This window comes from Bos javanicus, chromosome 13 (genome assembly GCF_032452875.1).
Source record: "Bos javanicus breed banteng chromosome 13, ARS-OSU_banteng_1.0, whole genome shotgun sequence".
Lineage (NCBI taxonomy): Eukaryota > Metazoa > Chordata > Mammalia > Artiodactyla > Bovidae > Bos > Bos javanicus.
Genome location: NC_083880.1, coordinates 28,778,390 through 28,802,021, shown reverse-complemented (window position 1 = coordinate 28,802,021; position 23,632 = coordinate 28,778,390). Strand labels below are relative to the sequence as shown.

The 23,632-nt window shown below is 45.1% G+C and overlaps 1 protein-coding gene across 5 annotated transcripts in view; it reads left to right on the top strand.

Moving 5' to 3' along the window:
- The window catches only part of FRMD4A (FERM domain containing 4A), a 749,223-nt gene that overhangs the window by 372,129 nt on the left and 353,462 nt on the right, over positions 1-23,632 (top strand). For 2 of the 5 annotated variants that reach the window (XM_061436068.1, XM_061436070.1), the window contains exon 1: positions 4,564-7,216. The exons of the other annotated variants lie outside the window; for them this stretch is intronic. In XM_061436068.1, the coding sequence (XP_061292052.1) occupies positions 7,124-7,216 (93 nt within the window). In that variant the 5' untranslated portion in view covers positions 4,564-7,123. Of the gene's footprint in view, positions 1-4,563; positions 7,217-23,632 lie in introns of those variants that run through there. 5 annotated transcript variants of the gene reach the window in all.

Genomic DNA, 23,632 nt, shown 5'->3' with positions numbered 1-23,632 from the left:
AAGAAGGGAAGGAAAAATTCATCTGCTTACTCAAGCTAGCTACCATCCTACCCACTGCTTCTTCCAAATGCCATAGGAGGAGGGAAGGTCTGTCCAAAGCTGGGTAATGACTACCATGCCTAGCACCAGGGTAAACCTTAGTTCCAACCAAGAGAAACCAAAACTCCTGCACGGGGACCTGTAGATAATCCCACAGGCTCTGGGCACATGAGGTCCAGGGACACCAGTGTCGCTCCACATCTTGGTTCTGTTCTTTGGGATATTGGGTTTCATGTTTGGCCTAAATTCCAGCCACTTTTCAAACAGAAAATTACAACTGTCGGCAGTATTTCTGTTTGCATAGCCTCAGTCACAGCTTACTCTAATATGATGTGACAAGAATCACCCAAGTTAGCTGAGTTAGGAGCTGGTGGAAAAGGTGCTGGAATGTTGAAGAAAGACAGGGCTTCCCTCCCTCCTGCTGGAGGGATTTTCCAAATCGGTTAGGAATGTGTTGCCTTCCTGTGTTTGGGTGCATCTCAGCTGATCGATTCTCTCACCCATTTTACGTGACAGTCGTTAAAAACTCCACACTTCATTCAAGAGTCAGAGCTGGATGATGCTGGACGTGGGGAAGGTGGGACAGGTCAAGTCAAAACAGTTTCTCTCTGGGTCAGACAGGGGTTTAAACCCAGTCTTGTCCTCGCAGGACGCCTGTGCATTCCTGGAAGTCCCTGCCCACCTCCCCACCCCCACCTTACCCACTGCTAGGGATTTCTCACTGCAGTTCCCAGGCACAAGCGATACCTCTTAACTTTCCTGAACCCAATGCCAGCGTGTGGGGAAGGCGGACAGGAGGCGGTTCTGCCATCAGTGATTCTCTAACACCAGGCAGGTCCTAGTCTACCTGGAGACAGCATCATTTCCCATGCGTTGAGGGCTCACTCCTACAAGCCTTCCCCACCCCCAATTTCAGACACTAATTGCAAGTCCAGGTTGTCATGACCAGATGGCTGTAAATCAGATCTTCTTTGGGAGTTTGGTTCATTTGCTAGAGCAGCTTACAGAACTCAGAAACATTTTGGTTACTAGATGACCAATTGATTATTAAAGGATACAACTCAGGAACAGTCAGATGGAAGAGAAGCATGGGACAAACTATGAGTGCACCCATCTCCCGCACATCTCCAACCGGAAGCTCTTCAAACTCCAGACTACTGAGGTTTTATGGATGCTTCATTACATAGTCAGGATTAATTACGTCATCAGCCCTTGGTGATTGATTCAACCTCCAGCCCCACCTCTCCCCAGAAGTCAGGGAGTAGGGCTGAAATTTGCAGCCCTCCAGTCACAGGCTGGGTTCCTCAGGTGACCAGCCCCATTCTTAGGTGTCCTAGGGACTTTCCAAACTTCACCTTATGAATATAGCAAAAGTTCCTCTATCACTCTCACTGGTTAGAAAATTCCAAGAGTGTTAAGAGTTTTGTGCCAGGAAAGGAGACTAAGACCAAATGTATATACTTTTTTATTTTTTAATAATTGTATTTGTTTATTTATGGCTGTGCTGGGTCTTCACTACTGCATGGGCTTTTCTCTAGTTGCGGCAACAGGAGGCTACTTTATCACAGTGTGCAAGCTTCTCATTGAGGTGGCTTCTCTTGTGGAACAGGGGCTTGAGGGCATGCAGGCTTCAGAAGCTACAGCTCCCGGGCTCTAGAGCGCAGACTCAGTAGTTGTGGTACTGGTTGCTTCACGGCACGTGGGATCCTCCCTGATCAGGGATTGAACCCATGTCTCCTGTGTTGGCAGGCAGATTCTTTACCACTGAGCCCTCAAAGGGAAGCCCTCAAAGGCATATTTTTTACTAAAGATCACAATATCTAACTCTCTCCCAGGTGGTCACATAAATCCCTCTCTTTGCCCCCAGCCTCCATCTGCCTTCCTCCACACAACATGCTAAGCACCTGGGATGAGCCAAGGCTGTGGGATGGGAGTGACCTCCTTCCTTTTGCTTCCAGCGGCTGCTGCAGGCGCCCCCCTTTCCCGGTCACCTTCCCTGCGGGCACCCCACAGCCAGTCCCTTCCCCAGGTCTGAGTTGAGGGACAAATGGCGCCCCCTTCACTCTCATCCTCCTGCCTGGACAGCCTGAAGGGAAAGTCAACTGAGGGCTTCAGAACCTCCCTCGCAAACCCTTGAGGGGGGTTGGAAGAAGGTGGCTCCTGCTGCCTTGAAACCACAGATAAAACTTAACAAGAGCCCTTTCGCATCCTCCTCAACAGACAAGAAATAATGGCTTGAGGTGGACGTTGGGAGAAGCACCTCAACTGCCCGCTTTCTGTTGTCCTGTTTCCCCAGTCATAGTCCACCTTTCACCAGAGAAAGGATGCAAGTGGCCAAAAAGGCCAGGGCTGATGTTTCTCAGATGGACTCTGTCCTTCTTTCTGGAAGGGCACTTCAGCTCACCTTTCTGACACTTAGCTCACCGCCTTCTGCCCCGACCCCAGACTCACAGTGACCTCAGGCTGCCCTCTGACCCCTCCCCTCCCCCATAGCATGCCCTCAGTCACCTCCCTCAGACACTCTCCGTCCTATAACCCCTTCTCTTTGTGTTCTGCCAAATGAACAAAATCATGCTGTGCGAATGAACTGACTTGAGTGCCAGTAAATTACAGTCAGTGGTGAGACTGGCATTCACGTGCCCCTGCTGCTGCTGCTGCTAAGTCGCTTCAGTCATGTCCAACTCCGTGCAACCCCACCAGGCTCCCCCGTCCCTGGGATGCTCCAGGCAAGAATACTGGAGTGGGTTGCCATTTCCTTCTCCAACGCATGAAAGTGAAAAGTGAAAGTGAAGTCGCTCAGTCGACTCCTAGCAACCCCATGGACTGCAACCTACCAGGCTCCTCTGTCCATGGGATTTTCCAGGCAAGAGTACTGGAGTGGGTTGTTGTGCCCCTGCCGAGGGCCAAAAAGGACTGGCCTCACAAATGGTAACTGCAGGCCCTGGGCCAGGAGCCGGGATAAGCCCTTGGTTCTAGTGTGTCAGGCTCACTCTGGGCAGGAGGGTACAGATCAGTCCCCATTCTGTGCCCAGTGTTCTCCCAGGACTCACTCGTGGCACACTCCCACAGCTGCCATGCAGGTGCCCTCATGGTCAGTGGCCTGACGTGGAAGTCAGCATCGTATCCAGGCACGTACATCACCCCAGGTGACCTTCCCTCCAGCCTCCCACTTAGCTGTGCTGTTAGGAAATGCTTTCCCCCAGACAGGCCATCATTCCCTGACCCCCCTGTCTCTCCCCCTGCTATCCCTGACCATGAACTCCCATTTGATTGGATACATCTTACTTCATTGATTTTCCTGAAATATCGCTTGATTGATTCCCATGCATTTTCATTCCAGAGTTTGAATGTGAATACTTCTCACTAACACGGGAAGGAAATATTCTGAATGAACAACTAAAGAGCGCCACCAGCCTAGAGTGGGTGCTGTGCTCCCAGAGGCTCCCAGACTCAAGAATGGAGGTCTATCATCTCCATACCATTTCCCAGCAGGGCTCACTGATACCCTGATGGGGCAAGATCCTCCCAGTCTGTCCCCTGTGCATTAGGCTGCTGCTCCCTGGAGGCAAAGGGAACCCTATCATCCACCACCCTGGCAAAAACATGCTCTAAGTAATACAGCTGCTTGATGGTATCAGCAGGGGATTGGTTCCTGGACCAATCCCAGTATCTGTGAATGCCACATACATAAGTTCCACCAATTGCAGGTCAAAGCCTGTCTCCAGGTTGGTTGAATCTACTGATGGGGGTGGGGGTAGCCAGCTGTACCCCATTTCAAAGGCTTAGCTCCAAGGGGCATCAAAGCAGTGGTTCCAGAGACACTAGCACTGCTCCGTCTAACCCCATTTCCTGTATTAACATTCTCTCTTTTTCAAAGACAGTGGTCTTCCCATTCCTCTGCTGGGCACTGTGCATACATGTCTTTTTTAGATTTCCAAAGTGCTATAATCGGATAAAGTCCTCTGCAGTAGGTGAGAGTACAAGGGACCAAGTCAGGCCCTGAAATCAGCCAAATTGACTTTGGTTTTCATCTTAGCTCTGACAGTTCTAGCTGTGTTACCTTGGTCAACTTATTAACCCTCTCTGGGCCCTAATTTCATCAATTGTAAAACATGGATGTTTGTATATGCTCAGTCATGTCTGACTCTTTGCAACCTCATAGACTGTAGCCTGCCAGGCTCCTCTGTCCATGGGACTTCCCAGGCAAGAATACTGGGAAATGGGTAGCCATTTCTTTCTCCAGGGGATCTTCCCAACCTACCCAGGGGTCAAATCCAAGTCCCTTGTGTCTCTTGCATCAGCAGGTAGATTCTTTACCACTGAGATAATGAAACTTAATTCTGCCACGGAGACAAGTCATCAGTAACCTTCTAGCATGTTCCCTGGCAATGGCCGAGCATTCACTAAATATCAGTTACCCTCACCTCTCTAAAGTGGTCATATCTGCTAAGGTATGGGTTATATCCACTCCCAAGAAACATATTTGTATTCTAACAGTGTAACAATAGTCTTCTGAAAATAAATACATTAGATTCAATAATTAATTAAAACATGTAAATCTCAAACACCTAGAGTAAGACCGTCAGAAAGATAATTTTGAACAAGTTGAACTTTAAGAGCCTTCAAACCTCTCTGAGGTTTGAGGTTCAAACCTCCTACTCTGTGGGGACTGGGGAGGATTCTCTATTAGCTGGGAGGAGGCGCCAGTGCTGATATGAGAAATGATCCTGCCCCACACCCTACCCCTAGGGGAGGGGGGTAGAATGTGTGGGGCTCAAATGTGTGGGAGTCTGGCCAAGGGTTATTTTTTTTTTTGTTTCCATTAACATTCTCTTCTATATGTATTTTAACTTTAATCAAAGGCATATGTTTTTGTTTTATTTGCACTTAGTTCATCAAAGTGTCTCTTATGATCTGAACTATGCTGCAAAGACTTGAGCTCTGCATCGAAACCTTCATTAATACCCCTGGGAAACAGGAAGTTGCATTTAGTCAAATATAAATAAATCCAGCTCCCAGGGGCTTTGCCCTGGCCTGGGTCAGGAAGAGACGGTGACTTCTCTGTTGATCTGATCCATGGCCCCCCTCTCAAGCTGCACTTGCAAACAGAAATCCCAGGGCTCTGGCCAGATCAGGGTTTTGAAAATGTGCCTCTCCTTTGTTCAAAACCATTGTGGAATCAACAAGGAAGAGAGACTTGATTTGGCCAGGTTACTGGGTAGCATTCCAGATGCATTTCCACCAGGCAGTGCAGAAAGGAAATGAGAAAGAGGAAGAAGAGTTAGCCTAAACCACCTCGCCAAAGACTCTGTGTAGGTCATGCTGGAGAACTTTCCATCTCCCCCCACCCCGTCTACCCCCACCCCTTCCCTCTCACCCTCTCACTAACTCTCCAACTGCACATATGGAACCCATTATGAACAAAGCCCGATTGTTGTATATTTGGAATTTCCCACATCAACTTGATGCTTTCTTTAACTGCCTCTTAATGTGTGTCTGAGTTGGGTGACCAGACCCACGTCTCCATTCCCCCACCCTCACCCCCAGGAACACCCTCCTTCTAAGAGTGTTTTCCGGATTCATTTTCAAGCAGTGTAAAATTCCACTTTTTTCCCCTCTGCACCCCACCCCCACTTCCCATCAGATTCTTAGAATAAACAGAACTTTCTTTTCCATCGTTTTCAATAAACGGGTCTGTAGAGAATAAATAAAAGTTGGTTCCCAAAACATAAGAGTGATATTAGTCAAACACCCAAAAGCCTGGGATTTTTACAAAGGAAATGGCATCCCTTTCATAAAACGCCGCAACAGAGAGAGCAGGGGAGGCAAAAATTAGTTAAAAAGAAAAAAACCCTAAAATACCTCCAATCCTAGAAGCCCCTTACTTGTTTTTCCTGTTGAGTAATTTTGTCTGCTATCGAAATAAGCAGGTTTAGGGAGGAGTAGAGATGAGGGCAGTCTCATAAGTGAACAATATGTCAGAAACAAAATATTACAGGACACTTAAATTTTTAGAGCATGTGTGCCCTCGGTCAGAGAAGCTTGTCTGATGTAGAATTATACCATCTGATTAGAGAAGAATATACAAATGTGATGGGTGAGTCTGAGCGTAGATAGTCCTTTTCAGAGCCTTGTAAAATCAAACATAATTTCTTCATGTTTATTGGCACACATAAAAATCAATGCTCTGTAACACAAACATTTAAATGAGGAGATGCCAAATGGGAGTCTGTCTGGTGTATTTGATTTGATTCATCTGAACCATGTGATACAAACATTTTCTCCTTTCTTCCCTCAGACTTCCTCTTTGTGGATGCCATTCACATATATAATTAACTGTATGCCTACATTTGTTTTCTATCTGTTGGAAAGCAGGAAGAAAAAAATATGCACGTCTGACGCTCAGGGTCATACGTATAATTTATGACTACAAAGAGGGACTCCCCCTCAAGTCCCCACTGTGTTATGCCACTGCCCTTCAAATATTTTCCCTGTGTCCAGAAGAGAGTGAAATCAGAATGCAGAATTGCACATTAATCTCTGCACCAGATGGTGATATTCCAAATAGTCTTTTTAAGGTGAGCATGTGACCTACTGTACGGCCGAGGGGCTTTGGAGTCACGTGACAGAGTGAATAATACGTCTGATAGGGTTTCCATTAGACAACTGACCTGGTTACCGTCTGGAGCCGCGGGAAGCAAAGTTGACATTTCAGGATCACTCCCCCCAGAAGCGTCACTCACTGGCCCACTCCTGGGACGTGCAGCCTCACCGAGGGACCGACAGGCAGGGGCAGGCAGGAGGGAGTGGGGCTGAGCTGCAGGAGGCACGCTGAAGTTGCAGAACTTGGGCTCATTTTTTTTCTTCCCCATCCCCCACCTCCAGACACACCACATCTTGACTCATACGGTCGAAAGAAAAAAAAAAAAACCCTCTTTCAGTTATTTGATATTTGGGAAACCTCCAGGAGACCATAACTTAGTTTTGAGGACGCCTCCGTCTCTCCCTTTGCTGGGAACAGATACACACACACACACACTCTCACTCACACTCACGCAGACACACTCACCCACGGCTCTACACCATGGTGGTTCAAGCTGCAGTGGCTCCAAATAGATCCCAGAGACTCCTACTGAAAATTCCGTATGGATCTCTGAGAAGACGCAGTGTGGAGAGGGTAAGCAACGTGGCGGGCTGTTTGCTTTTCACCGGAGCAATTGCTCCGAAGAAAAGGAGAGGCTTCTTTTCATTGTACATAGCATCCCTTCTGGAAGTCATGTTTTCCTAAAAAAAAAATTCAAATTCCTGGGACTGGAGAAATCTATAGTATATGCAATTTTATTCTTAACAGATAATGATAAGAAATTTGAAGCAAATTCTGGTCGGTTGTGCATGGAGGTGGGAGCTGTTAGAGATGAAAGATGAAAGATTGGGGTAGGGATTGCCCTCTGGAAAGAGGATGGAAGATGCGGGTGCTTGCTGAGAAGAGCTTTGGGCTGTAAAATCTGCTTTCCTCTCTGGTGAAACAGATCCATTAGTGCAGCAGGGCTGCAAATTCCCTGTCCTTTTCTGGGTGACAGTGTCTTCAAAGGAGGTGATAAAGACAGAAGGAGCTGTGATGCTTGGAGGGTTTAAATGATGCACTTGGTTGATTACAATCCCCTCTGTTGTTTCGTTGTTGTTTCAAATACCTTGCTATCATTCAGTTGTTTTTTTTTTTTTTTTTAACATTATGGATGGTGGCTCTGTTAATTTTCTGAAAACATGCTTACTTTACGGTAGCGCCTGGCAGAGAAGATGCTGTAAAACAATAACAGGGATTTGTCCTTCTCTGGAGTGACTAATACAGTTTGGGGGAATGACTGTCGTTAATGCAAATCTGGTCATATTTGGGATGTGGGGGGCTCATGCATGTGGGGGCAGTGCCTGTATCCACACATGGGGGGTCTTAGAAACACCCAAAATCTGTTTGCATCATGGCAGGCCCCTCCGTGAGCTGTGGATGTCTACTTAGACGTTTTAGGTTAAGGTGTAATCTTAAATCAATAAGGCAAAGAGGATCACAAACTGCTCTCATGATAGATCAGCGAACCTGCTGCATCTTATAAAGGGGAGCAGCATCTAATTCAAGTGACTTTTTCTGGTTTGTATACTGACTACTCAGTAATTTTTAAATTTAAGGAAAACATGATTTAAGTTTTAAAAGTAGGAGGGGCAATCTAGACTTCCAGAGGGAGTTGATTTCCTGACTTTCTACGAGTTACATTTTTTTCTGCCGTTTGAGTAACAATGAAAAAACTTCACTTCCTTTTCTTACTGTGTGTAGGTCTTTCTTCTGAGACATATTTCTTGGGCTGCATATGAGGGTCATCAACTTAAATGTATTCAGTGTCTAATATGTGCTCTCTTTTATACCAAGAGCTTTAGATTATAGGACCAAATGTTATAGCAAAATTTACAAATTAACTGTTATGTGTACAAATGTAGCTTATCTTGAACGTCGTTTTGGGTTCCAGTGAAAATTTTTTGACCTGTATCATAATTAAGTTTATATAATGTGTTCTGTTCATGAAAACTCACATGCAAATGCGAGTTGCCCACACCAGAGCTGTACCACATGACAAAACTAACGTGAGCATTATCCTGCACATACACACACAAAATCCTCAGTAACCTATTTAATCATAAGAATCTCCAGATGGAGGTGTAATGAATCACGTATGTTTCATAAGTCCAGATGTATGCAGGCACCGTTTCTGTTATTTGTTTAAGAAAAGCTGACAATATATGAACACGGTGTCACATATGAAGCTTGTCTATTGCATGTGTTGGTGTACACTGACATTCCAGACACAGACCTATGTCCTGCCTTTGGACACATCAGTGTCGCCAGGGCCTCAGGAGTCTAATCTGAAAGCTTCTGGGCCCTTAAGAGAAGCATGTCCATCAGTGGAGCATCAAATGTCCTATTAATCTCCATGGCCAGCTGTGAAGTGGAGGGGTCCGAGATCCCATCACTCACAAGAGGAGCCCCTTTATGTTCCTATGAGGCTCCGTACTCACCCTCCACCATGGGGGAGGGGGAGCCTAACTGGAACGTATGATGTCATGTCGATTTCAATTGGATAGTTTATGCCATTGTTGGTTTTATGACAACTTTCAGAATCAGCATCATATATTTATATAAAAAGGGGGCAGGAAAGGCTAGAGGTGGCATCTACTTTCAGGGCAAACACTGAGAACCAGTGCTCTTTTCCTGGGACTCCCTGAATTCAAGAAGTGACAGCTTTCTTGGTTACATCAGCAGTTTACATGGTGCCAGACATCAGTGATTTCCATGGCCTCATGACATTTAATGGCGATAAAACCTTGCATTTCTACAACACCTTTGCCCAGTGCACTTTGTAGGGAGGCACAGAGAATTGGGCTTATTTATTGCCCTTGCCCTGTATGAACAGGGAAACCAAGACATGCAGAGGTTTAATCTTCCCTCTGAAGACATACAGTCAAGGACAGAGCAGGACTTCAATCAGGGACCTGATATATTACATCCCTGCCATCGAGTCCATATTTCATCACCTTTGCTCCCTGAAAGAGCTTTGACATTGCAACCTGGCCATGAGAGATGGGCTGTACCCAGCTTGTCACTAGTACTTCACAGAAAAGGAAACTTACCAAAGACAGAGATTCTGGCAACCAAAGAGAACCCATGACCTCGTACACTGACAGTCATGCGTTGTTCAGGATTAAGAACAGGGGCTTCTGTTTTCCAACTGCTAGAAGTTGAGGTGAAAAAACAGGAATGCACATTTCTAACTCTGCTACTTTGACAGCCATCAAATCCTGAATTACAAAAACACTCAGACTGGGAGACCAAGCCTGGTTCTTGTTCATGTTTTCACAGACTGCCATCAGCCCATCACCATGCTATGCAGAGTGGAAAAAGATATCTAAAATGCCTGTGTTTGGTAATATAGCAGAGATTAGGGATCTGGGGTTTATATAAACGAAACAGTTATAAAACATACAATAGTCATACAATCCAGCTACAGTTAACTAATGGAGATGTGTGTGTGCTAAGTCACTTCAGTCGTGTCTGACTCTTTGCAACCCTATGGACTGTAGCCCACTTGGCTCCTCTGTCCATGGGATTTCCCAGGCAAGAATACTGGAGTGGGTTGCCATGCCCTCCTCCAGGGGATCTTCCTGTCCCGGGGAGTGAACCCGCATCTCGTAAGTCTCCTGCATTTGCAGGCAAGTTCTTTCCCACTAGCACCACCTGGGAAGCCCAAAGTGGAAGCTCTAGTTACTCAATAGTGTCCAACTCTTTGCAACCCCACGAACTGTAGCCCACCAGGCTCTTCTGCCCATGGAATTCTCCAGGCAAGAATACAGGAATGGGTAGCCATTCCCTTCTCCCTGGTGGCTCAGATGGTAAAGAATCCATCTGCAATGTAGCAGACCCGGGTTCAATCTCTGGGTCAGGAAGATCCCCTGGAGCAAGGAATGGCTATCCACTCCAGTATTCTTGCCTAGAGAATTCTATGGAGAGAGGAGCCTGGTGGGCTACAGCTTATAGGGTCACAAAGAGTCAGACATGGCTTAGTGACTAACACGCACACACTGGAAACTAGAAATGAAGATGATTCAGGTGCAGAAGGAAGCAAGGCACAGTGTCCCAAGAAAGAAGAGCCTCACTCTCCACTAACTGTGTCACTTTGGCAGTGACTCAGGCTGTCTCAGCCTGGTTTATTCATCTGCACTATCTACTTTCAAAGATGGCTGTTAAGGATTAGAGGTGATGTATGTAAGACCCTACCATGATACCTGGCATGTAGAAAGGAGGCAACCATTAATGATGGGCATATTTTTATTTTATTGAATTAGAGTTGACTTACAGTGCTGTGTTAATTTCTGCTGTGCAACAAAGTGATTCTTTTCCATTGTGGTTTATCCCAGTGTTTTGAATATAGTTCCCTGTGCTGTATAGCAGGGCCTTGTTGTCCATCCATTCTAGATGTAATAGTTCACATCTACTAATCCCAAACTCCCAATCCATCCCTTCCCACCACATCCCCTTGACAACCGCAAGTCTACCCTTCTGTCTGTGAGTCTGTTTTGTAGATAAGTTCATTTGTGTCTTATTTTAAATTCCACGTATAAGTGATAACGTATGGCATTTGTCTTTCTCTTTGACTTCTTCACTTAGTAGAACCTCTGGATCCATCCATGTAGCTACAAATGGCATTGTTTCATTCTTTCATGGCTGTGTAGTATTCCATTGCATACACACACACACACACACACACACACACAGTATCTTCTTTACCATTCATAAGGGTGCATGTATCTGTTCAAATTAGAGTTTTCTCCAGATGTATGCCCAGGATTGGGATTGCTGGATCATATAGCAACTCTATTTTCAGCTTTTTGAGAAACCTTCATACTGTTTTCCATAGTGGCTATACCAACTTACATTCAATAGGCATACTTTTGAAGTTTACCTTTGAGTAGAGGAACACTTGTCTTGTATTTTTAACAACCAATAGCCTTTTATACACACTCGATAGTCACACTTACTGTTACCTGGAGAGGTTCTTTAAGGGTCATTCACTTGATAAAGCCAATACAGAAGTATTTCCTGGTGATAATTTTCCTTGGACTCCCAATTTTATGTAAACATGAAAACCAGAGTGTTTCAAATTCATTGCACACCAGTGCCAACTGAGTCAACGTATTCAAGCCTGGATGACTTCTGTAGGGCCTTTTGCTTCTACAGCTGGAAAGGTAAAACTGAACTTCATGGAAAATCCTAATAAATGTAAGAACATAATGTATAAATGAGTTAAGTAAAGAGCAAGTGTGGGCCTTTAAGTGGGGGGAGGAGTTTACTTCGGTGATGGGAGGAACATTTTTTATTAAACTTCAATGACTCTGTAATATGAGGAAATGGTTTCATGATGGAGATTACCTTTGTAAGTCCAAATCCTAAGGGTGGGCCAAGCTATATCTGGCCTGCATTGCTTTAATGTGTGTATTTCTTTAAAATATTTATTTGTTTAGCTGCTCTGGGTCTTAGTTGTGGCATGCGATCTTCGATCTTCACTGTGGCCTGAGCTATCTTTTAGTTGAGGCATGTGGGATCCAGTTGCCTGAGCAGGGGTTGAATCCAGGCCTCTTGCATTAGGAGTGCAGAGTCTTAGCCACTGGACCACCAGGGAAGTCTACTGTGTGCATTTATTAAGGATGCCCATCTCCCTGCTGATTTATCCTATCAGCCTGACCCACGTGTCCTAGGGTGGACTGGACATCTCTCTTCTCTTGAGTGTCTCAACCCCTGACATTCAACGTGTTCGAAGTGGAACTCATCATCTCATCCACAATTCTGTTCCTCTTCCTCCACCCCCACCAGCCAGCTGAACACCCACACAGGAACCCAGGTATCTTCCCTTTCCTTAGGGTCCCCCATCTAATCACTCACCATATGCTGCCGGTTCTAGCTCCAGAATCTCTCTCACATCTAATGCCTCCCCATTTCTTAGTTCAGGCCCCTGCCATCTCCCACTTGTGTACTTAAAATCCCTGCCTCAGGATAAGTACAGATGCCTAAAGATCATTACTAGGCCCTTCATAATCGAGACCCTCTCCAGCTTGGTCTCCCCCCACCCTTTACTCTGGATACTGCACACTCCAGCCACACTGAACATATCTGTGGTTCCTCCGACTACCACGCTCTCCCTTGCTACACGGCCTTTGCATGTGCTTTTGTAGGCTTGATACACACTGCCTTCTCCTTCCACCTACTCAACTCCCTATTCACACCCTTCAGCCTAAAGATAACATGCTGTGGGATGCCTTTCCAGGTACCCTATCCCTTCCCCAAGTATAAATAACTAATTTTCCTTCCTTCAGGCTCTCTAAGCTCTCCAAATGTCCCTTGAGTGTGTGTGCTAAGGCGCTTCTGTCATGTCAGACTCTTTGTGGCCCATGGACTGTAGCCTACCAGGCTCCTCTGTCCATGGGCTTCTCCAGGCAAGAATATTGGAGCAGATTTCCATGCCCTCCTCCAGGGGATCTTCCCAACCCAGGAATGGAACCTGTGTCTCTTGCATCTCCTGCATTAGCAGGAAGGGCCTTTTTTTCTGTCACCACTAGCGCCATCTAGGAAACCCCTGAATGTCCTTTGAAAGTCAAAGAGAAAGTCACTCAGCCGTGTCTGGCACTTTGCGACCCCGTGGACTATACAGTCAATGGAATTCTCCAGGCAAGAATACGGGAGTGGGTTGACCTCCTCCAGGGGATCTTCCCAACCCAGGGATGGAACCCAGGTCTCGCACACTGCAGGTGGATTCTTTACCAGCTGAGCCATCAGGGAAGCCCAAGAACACTGGAGTGGTGGTATGTCCTTTATAATAACACAAATGACACTGCATTGACTCTGCCTCTTGTCAGCCGGTTTCCCTCATGTTCATTCTCCACATGATGACATGCTCCTGGAGACGGGAGGCACAACTTGGCCCCTGGTTCCTAACAGGAGAGTGATAAACATTCACTAGCTGAGAGAATGAATGAAATCTGAAAGATGCCAGAAGCTTCCCTCAGGGAGAAAATTGGGGAAGAGGATCAGAATGAAGCCATAAACAGGAAGAGCCACACATCTCGTGTTATATGGCCACCAGCCCCATTTTTGCTGGTGGAAAATGTGTCCATGCTTATATGTTAATGCAGACTGAGGATACAAATGCTTTTCTCCTATTCATTCTGAAATCTAAGACCAAAGCATGTGTCTTGCAGGGGAACGTGTGTATCTGAACAATTGATCAGATTCAGTATCTGTCTCTTCACAGAGTAATAGAAATTGGATATCTTTATTAAAAAAATAAATAAATAAGAAAGCATTTTCTTTTACTGCAATTATTTAAATATCCAAGTAAAAGAGGATTTTTTTTTGTCCTGGAAAGTCTGAAATGGTGTGGTATTTTTGGAGCAGTATCTTTAACACAGTATAAATTAAACCTTTTTGCACCCACATTATTCATTACTTGACGTGTTATTCCAGGTTGACGTGTGGCCCGTCTATTATTTTGCAAACCATTACATTATCACAGCTGCTAAGCTGCATAACTTAGGCATTTCAGAGTACAACAGAGTCTCTGTCCTGGAGTGTGTGGTGCTTACATTCTGAATGTGTTCATGCAGGGAAGTGCAAGACTTTACCAAAAACACATACAGCAGACGGCTTTTAGTGGATATTTATTACCATCGAAAGCAGACAGCCAAGAAATGGTTCAGACAGATCAGTGTATTCACACATATTATTATCCAGCCCCCTCATCCTGCATAGGTTTTGTTCCTTCTATAAATACACACATATCTGGAGGAGGAAGAACATGAATTGTATCAGGGTTTCCAATTCTTGGGTTCACAGGCTGTATTGAAGGCCATGTTGTACATGTGGGTCAGTTCCATGGAATTTCAACTGACCCAGATTTGGTGCGCCAACTTTTATTTTATTTCTCACAGCAGCTCATGTCAAGTTTAAATCAATGGCTTCTCATCTTGACCAGAAAGAGATGGGGTAGTGGAAAGACTGTCCCTCTACTGGGTACCACACCAGGGTTCTCATTCCTCAGGCTGGAGGAAAGGTGAAACAGAGAAGCATGGACACATTTTCCACCAGCAAAAATGGGGCTGGTGGTCATTTAACATTCAAATGGCCAGGACCCACAGGACCCTCACCATCCTGCACCAAACTTTGGCTTTCAAGCTCAGCATGAAACCAGGCAATGATTTTCCTCTTTAGCCTACTTGTCCCCAGGTCCTGATTTCTTCTTAGGACTCTTGTTAACGTTTTGGGTCAAATGCCATCACTCATCCTAAAGCAGTGCTTCTCAACCTTGGCTTCACTGTGGAAGCACCCGAGAAGCTTTAAAAATCCCAGCAACCAAGCTGTACCCCCAAATCAACAAATATCAGCATCTCTGGAGAAGGGACTCAAGCACCATCATAGTTAAGCCCCCAGGTGACTCTACTGCATGGCCACATTGAGAACCGCTGCCCCATGGTGAGATTATTGCCAAGACAGATTGTCTGGACAAGATGCTAGCTTGAAGAAATTAGCTAGTTCCAGTGCTTTCTTGTGTCTTCACATAAAAAGGAAATAAATGAGTCAATTGTTTTGGATTTTTAGTCAAGAGTGTCATTCTCAATAGGAGAGAAAAATTAATCTCTTTGAAAGTTGAGTCCATATTCCTAGGACAGCTTATGAAGTGCCCAACACTTTGAGATCACTTTCTGGAGAACTGAACACAGCCTTCTGAAGTCAGAGAGGCTAGTACCATGTAGGACTTCCTTTTAGATAAGTTGGGATCTGAAACACCCAAATCCAGTTACTCCAGCAAAGTTGCTCTCCATTGCAGCAGAGACAGAGTCCCTTCTGGGTATATTTCAACCCACCATCTTGCAGCCATGTTCCTAAAACCAGTCCTCTATTCTCAGGACACTCTCTGTAGGTATTCTGAAAGCAGATCTCTTATAAATTGCTCTAGCAGAGTGAACACTATCCACCTGTGTAATATAAGAGGTTTTTTTGAGTGCATAGTTGAAAACAATCCACTGTTATTTGTACTGATTTATCAATGCACCTCTGAGAACAATAGCATCTATGTGTAGGGAACAATAGAGCAGAAGACTCTGCCATGGGTCTATGGTTTCTAATCTGGGAGTGGATGAACCACATCTGTGGATTTTCATTCTTTTTTTCTCTTCCTTTCATGGACACTCAATAACTGATTGCTTCAAAGGATGTGGTCAATTCTTCTACTAAGTCTCAGAGCCTAGAGCAGTACCTGGCACATATATAGCATATTTATAGAATGAATACATATTTATTGAATGAGTAGATAAATAAAAAGAATGTTTTCATGATCAAAAACTCAAACAGAATTGTCAACCAAAAGATGAGGTTGCAAAGTGCTTGCCTTCCTTATACATGTCAATATCTATGTCATTGTCAGTTCTAACAAAGTGACTCAATTTAGAATGTTAATTGTATTAGTAGAGAACTTATTTATGAAAATCTTGTTCTACTCAATACTCTGTAATCAGGTATATGGGAAAAGAATCTTTAAAAAAGTGGAAAAAAGAAAAACTTCCTGAAACCCTACTACACAATTAACCCTTCTGAGTGCATGGGCAACCCTATTCCTTACCAGTCAGAATCAGTAATAGTCCATAAATATGCCCCTGATAATTTTCCTCTACTGCCTGCTGACCTTTCTCAAACATGCCTAGAGTCACATTTCCACATGGATACATTGCATCCCCAATGGTCCTTCCAATTTCTCGATTGGAACATTAATCAGGAAAAACCAATAAGGCTTTTAGAAGTATATTAATAATTTCTGGAAAATGTGGTTCAAGTTCAATCAAACAAAACCAGTCTTAGACTATAAATATCCCAAGGACTCTAATGTCTAGGGCCCAACATTCAATTTTTTAATTCTACAAAAATTTGTTAATACCTACTACATGCCAGGCAGTGTTGTAGGCGCAGGGGATGTAGAAAAGCCTCTGCTTTCATGTTGTGGTGGGCCCTCTTTGTCTGCTGATGTGGAACCTGCATTTAGAGAAGGCTGAGTATAATATGCCATTCTATACAAGGGGCTTGAGCATTCATGGATTTGAATATATGTAGGGGGTCTTGGAGGGCTTCCCTGGTAAAGAATCCACCTGCAATACAGGAGACCCTGGTTCAATTTCTGGGTTGGGAAGATCCCCTGGAGAAGGGATAGGCTACCCACTCCAGTACTCATGGGCTTCTCTGGGACCAGAGGGGGCTTTCCTGGTGGGTCAGATGGTAAAGAATCCACTGCAGTGTGGGAGACCTGGGTTTGATCCCTGAGTTGGGAAGATCCCCTGGAAGAGGGCATAGCCACCCACTCCAGTTATCCTTGCCTGGAGAATCCCCATGGACAGAGGAGCCTGGTGGGCTACAGTCCATGGAGTTGCAAAGAGTCAGACATGACTGAATGACTAAGCACAGCACAGCACAGGGAGCCTTGGAACTAATCCCTCACAGACACACAGGGATGACCATAATTGGTGATAATGCCTCTAGGGAAATAAATAGTAGGAGAAGAGGTGCAGGTTGTGCTGCATCTTATAGATGTAGATCTCTGTTAATGTGGTTTTGGAGGACAGGCATGGAGAAGTAAGAGACGGGCACACAACATCTGGGCAGAGGACACTGCAATACACAGTTGTGATGCAGGCTGATACACTCGAAGGATTTGAGGAATAAAGCGGGGCACCCAGGGTTGGCCAGAGTAAGGGGTGATAGCTGGGACATAGTAGGGGTGGGGTTAAGTGGTTGGGGGCAGCAGCCAGGGAAGTGTTTGGAACCCTGATGACAGAGGGCTGCACCAGCCACAAAAAGGACTTTGGGGTTTTACTCTAAGCAGGACAGAAGGAGACCAGTGGTTTGGGGACAGAAGAATGACCTCAGCTGACACGTTTTTAAAGGAGCCCCTGCTGCTAGTAGGCCAAGAGAGAACTGGGCAAGGAAGTGGGTGACTCATTGGGTCATGAGTGTAAGAATCTTGATGAGAGATGCTGACTCTGGAGGTGGTGAGAAATGAATGAATTTGGATTTAGCCAGAATGTAGGGTTGACAGGATTGACTGATGGATTGGAAGACAAAGAGGAGTCAAGAAGGAGTTCTGAGCGCCCAGAGAGTGGAGTTGACATTAAGATAGGAAACGCTGAAAGACAAGCTGGGTGGTGATGACAGCAGGGACGGGAAGATGAGGGGTTCTGTTTGGATGTGTTAAACTTGAGAGGATGACTGCAAATGCAAATGGAGGACGTTAGAAACACGTTTGGTGTTTAGGCAAGAGTCTGCACTGGAGATGTAAATGTGGACGATGATCTGGGGTTGATAGGACTGGCTTATCTCAGGCCCCGAAGAGCTGACTATGGCATCTCTTCCCAATGTGTGGCCACTTTCAGTGACCACAGTGGGCAGCTTGAAAGGGTTGGTGATGGGAGAATTTACACCATGGAAATTGGCTAACATTATAAATCGGGGCTATTTTCCGTGGGGAGTCAATGGTTGAACACTGTCTGGGATACTCTTGGAGGATTATGTTAATAGCCACAAGACCTGAACAGTGGCACAAAGAAATGTCGGAGGAGTGGACCCAAGTGTAGAGGTCAGTCCCAGGAGGAGGAACCAGCAAAGAAGGCAGATAAGGTGCATCCAGTGAGGCGCAAGGAGAATTGAAGAGAAACTCTTAGGAGGAGTGTTGGATTATCCATTGCTGCCATTAGTCGAGTACTATGAGGACTAGGAAATCCTCTGAGCACAGTGTATCAAGAAGCCTGTGTGCAAGCCATGTGCATCAGAGTCACCCAGGTGTTGTCAAAACCCACTGGTACATGGTCTCCCCACCAGACATACTGAATCTGAACCTCTGAGGGTTGCAACAGGGCCTAAAGTTTGAGAAACAGTACCAGAAGTATGTGTGTGCTCAGTCATTCAGTTGTGTCCAACTCTCTGTGATCCCACAGACTGCAGCCAGCCAGGCTGCTCTGTCCATGGAATTTTCCAGACAAGAATACTGGACTGGGTTGCTATTTCCTCCTCCAGGGCATCTTCCCAACCCAGGGATCAAACCAGCATCTCCTGTGTCTCCTGCATTGGCAGGCAGATTCTTTACCATCTAGGCCACCTGGAAAGCCTTCCTGGGAGTACAGCTTATCAGAAAGAAAAATAATAATAGGTACCAGTGAGGGAGAAAAAAGAGCACAGTGCAGGGAGGGGGAAATACAGGAAACAGGAAAAGGGAGAAACTCTCAGGACAATTCTTACTCAACCTGAGGTCAGTCCTGGGCCAAGCAAGTGGAGCCCAGGATGAGGACTAATGGGTGAAGGTTACAACAACCACGGCCAGTAGAGAATCTTCCTCCCTGAAGCATCCTAGAAACTCAGTGCTCCTGTTTTAAACAGCTCCCCCTCCTCAACTTGAACCACTATGTTAGAAAAATGGAACTGCAGTCAGTCCCTTAGAATTAGTCCAGCGGGGGCAGTGGGGGGTGGGGAGGCAAAAGAGATGAAAGACCAATTTCAACATCTCACATTGGTCACCTGTGTCAAAAGCCGGCACCCCACCACGATTAGTTTCCCTAAGATCTCTCTTTCCTTTTGCTTTGTTTGTTTTGTTTCACTCCTGAAAACGTTTTTAAAATGGGTTGCTGCTATCATGTGTCAGAGCTTCATAACCCAGCCAAGTCCCAGAATAGATTTAGAAAGTATAATTTAGGGCTGAGGCAGCCACCAAATGCCTGAAATGAGTAGGTCCTGATTTGAACCCTGAGTGTTGGGGTTTAGACCTATTCTGTAAAAGCAGATGGATTTTTGGATTGAACTGGAAGAAATCATGTTTTTGACATCAGGCTCTGTCTCAATGAGTCCTCGTGGCATTTCTTATAGAAGAAAATCTTGGTCTTATCTGCCAGTTGGGCTGAGGAAGGTGAAGGCCTTTAGTAATGCAAACATGGTGCTTTATGTAGATCCTATTGATCAAAGGGTTTCTATCTGGGACAATTGAAAATATCCACCAGATTAGCACATACATAGTTCCTCTCCTCGTCCGCTTTCATCTTACTTTTGCTGCTGCTGCTGCTGCTAAGGCGCTTCAGTCGTGTCCGACTCTGTGCGACCCCATAGACGGCAGCCCATTAGGTTCCTCTGTCCCTGGGATTCTCCAGGCAAGAACACTGGAGTGGGTTGCCATTTCCTTCTCCAATGCATGAAAGTGAAAAGTGAAAGTGAAGTCACTCAGTCATGCCCGACTCAGCGACCCCATGGACGGGAGCCTACCAGGCTCCTCCATCCATGGGATTTTCCAGGCAAGAGTACTGGAGTGGGGTGCCATTGCCTTCTCCGCATCTTACTTTTAGGTACATCAAATTTAAACTACTGAAAGAAAAACTTTAAAGGCAGATGTGTTGTGAGTCCCTCCCATGATTCTGGGCTGATGTTAGGGAATTAAACTGTTTCATTTCTCAAGCAGAATCAGGTGTGTCTGGGTTTGGAGGCGTTCAGTCCCCAGTGCCACCAAGAAAGCTCTTCTTCTGCATGTGTGCAGTAATATCCTTGCTTTGCACTGCTGTGTTGCATGGCCAGGTCCATCCACATATAGGCAGCAATGCAGGTGCCAGGATCTAGAATCCTTCTTGTAAAGATGTCAACCTAGGGGTAGGATAAAGAAAGAAAACCCCTTTTCCCTCCACCATCCCACTGGGTCCTAGTTCCAAGTTTTCAAGTATCAGAGCATTTAGGGAGAGGAGCTACCAAAGAAAGAAAAGAGTCCTCTGGAAACACATGGGAGTGGGTACTCGTTGAGTTGATATCAGCAGCATAGAATAATAAGCTCACACCAGGGCCCCTGGTGACAGCTCTGTCTTCCTCCTGAGGGCTGTGCCCAGGGAACAGAAGCCAAGGTCCCCAGCCTGTGAGCCATCTCATTCCAGCACCCGGGGGTGGGGAGAAGGGGTGAATACCACTATCCTGAGGCATTTGGCTCAGGCTCAGGGTCCATTCTTAATCACTGTGAAAGTGTTAGGCGCTCAGTCATGTCTGACTCTCTGTGACCCCATGGACTATAGCCTGCCAATCTCCTCTGTCCATGGAGTTCTCCAGGCAAGAATACTGGAGAGGTTTGCCATTCCCTTCTCCAGGGACCTTTCTGACCAAGGGATCTAACTCAGGTCTCGCACATTTCAGGCAGATTCTTTACCGTCTGAGCCCTATTTCTAGCACCATCCCTGGACATGTATTCTGAAGTCCCCTCTGGAGAGCACAGAACCAAAGGCCAACAGCAAACAAAAGTGTCTTCTCAAGTCTGTGACTTCCTCTTTCCTTCAGTCGAATGACTTTAAGGTGGCATGAGAGAAACAGGGATTGTGTGTCTTAGAATAGGGCCTGAGCAAGGCAAGACTTTTCTTGCTCCTTCTGAGACCCACCCATCAGAAATAGATTTGTCAAGGGTTTCTCTCTGTCTTCTATACTCCCCTTCGGACCTCATCCTTCCTCTTAATCCTGGGCTGCCTCTGTTCATTCTGGCCATCCTATAAAATAGGGCACCGCATGGGCATCACAACTCAGATGCCTACCAGAGTCAGGCAGGTCAAATGCGCGGAGGTCAAGAAGAAAAGTGGTACCTTGCAAACTGGAGAACTTGTGTCTTAGCCAATGGCCAGTTACTACTCAGCTTTACCATGGGGAAACTGGGGCTGGTGTTCCTGGATCTTCTGATTTTCCAGAGGAAAATTTTCATGCAATTTTCTTTTAATTAAGAATATATACACACACACATATATGTATGTGTGTATGTATATATGTGTGTGAAAAAGAGGTGAAATATCTCAATTTTCATATGCCAGCAACAAGTCTAAGCTTTTAAAGGAAAACACGACATGTTAAAGAAAGCATGTTTACAGGCTACATTTGGTCCATAAGTTGCCAGTTTTTTACTTCTACAATAAAATGAGCACCATCCCACACCAAATATCTATGTATTCTCTCTTCCTAGTCTTGCATATCATAAAAAGGAGATGTGGTGATACAAAAAAAATGAATCTTGGAATAGATCCTTCAGACCCTCCAGCTGGCATCATAATCCTACTACTAAATCAGAACTTTTAAAAAAAACCTCTTCTGATAGATCAAATGCAAATTTTAAAACACACTAAAATAAATTGAATATCCTTCAGCTATAAGAAACAGGAAGACAGCATCCTGTTGGCTGAGAGTGGGGTTTTATTACCTAGTAAGAGGAATAGAACTCAAAAAGCTACTAAACGTATGATCTAATCATAACCTTATTAGGGCATCTAAGCATCAGCCCATTTGTTTGCTTTTGGCAAATGTTCCCTGATATCAATGTGGACTATATCGAACAATTTTGTCCAATGCAGCAATCACTCCATCACCTAGAGGTATACTTTACTGCTAACTCATATTTACAGAGCAGCAGTGTGTGGTCTTACCCCAAACCAGACATTGCACAAGAACCAGAATGAAGTTCTTTTATGATCCAGGTGGTTGGCCGGTAACAGCAGAACTAAATATTTTTTTCATTTTCAATCATCTCTTTCATGCTTGATGGAGGAGAACTCTGGGGTCTCAGCCAAGTCCTTGAGCAGGAACTTGAATAGATTCACAGTTCCTTTTCTGATGAAAGCCTTGGCTCTACCCACAGGAACTCTTGATCTTACTGGGAGGTCAAGGTGGAATGCTGCTCCAACAGAGAAACAGTACAAGGCACACTTTTCAACTGTCCCTTCCACGTGGCACCTCTCACTCTGACCTATAGCAGAGATGTATCTCTTTAATTTTAATCTCAGAATATCTCCATTTCTACCTCTGGCTAGATGAGGCAACTGTGAATTGCCTGCCTTCCAGCACTTAACCAAAGTCTTCCTAGGGATGACTAGGAAGAGCAAATACACTGTATCTATTCATTATTTTAATCCCTTGAGGGACATTGTATCTATTTATTACTTTAATCCCTTTAAACTTTATCATTCTGGAGTTAAACAATCAAATATCAACACACCTGAACCATATTTTCTCAGCTCCCTGACGGGATTTTTTTAAATTAAGATTTAGCTCATCCTTATTGAGCTGAAAATCCCATGGACAGAGGAGCCTGGCAGGCTACAAGTCCATAGGGTCGCAAGAGTCAGACACAACTTAGCGACTAAACCACCACCATCCTTACTGAAGGCTGATACCCTTTTCCACAGTCATGCAGGATGCCATCTGGGTCTGAGCTAGGGCCAAGAAAGCTAGGACTTGGGCAGAACATGGAGTAGGGTGGGCAGGATTTATAGGACATAAAACCAAGGCAAGGAATGAGAATTCACTATTGGCAGGAATCCCTAAAAGAAGCCCTATGGGCAGGTGGGTGTGTCCTGGGAGGGAAAGAATCGGATGGACCTGGGGAAATCGGGGTTGAAATGGTCGATGGAGGCCAGAGAAGTCAGGGGAGAAGTTGGCTCAGAGCAGAGGTAGGAGGAAGCGTCTGGAGGAATCCCTTGAACAACTTACAGAACCACAGAGTGGGTGAGGTTCCACCCTGCTCAGAAAGCCGACAGAAGAAACACGTGTAAAAATGCTTCTGGGACTTTTTCAAAGTGACAGTTAAAGATAATGTTGATTATGTTATTCAGGATTCCTTCTGTAACGTCCATCCTGTTCATTCCTTTTGGAGCAAATAAGTTTATAATTCCATTCAATTACCTTTTTTACCTCTGCCACCAGGAAACTCAGAACTAAAGTAGGGCTAATTTGCTTGTTCTAGCTGCCTTTTCATTTTATCTCTTCCATTTAACTCATTTCTGTTATTTTTTCTTTTTTTCTTTTTTACATTGTCCTTAATTTCCTGGAGAAGGAAATAGCAACCCACTCCAGTACTCTTGCCTGGAAAATCCCATGGACAAAGGAGCGTGGTAGGCTACAGGCCATGGGGTTGCAAAGATTCGGACACAACAGAGGGATTTCATTTTTTTTTTTTTTTAATTTCCT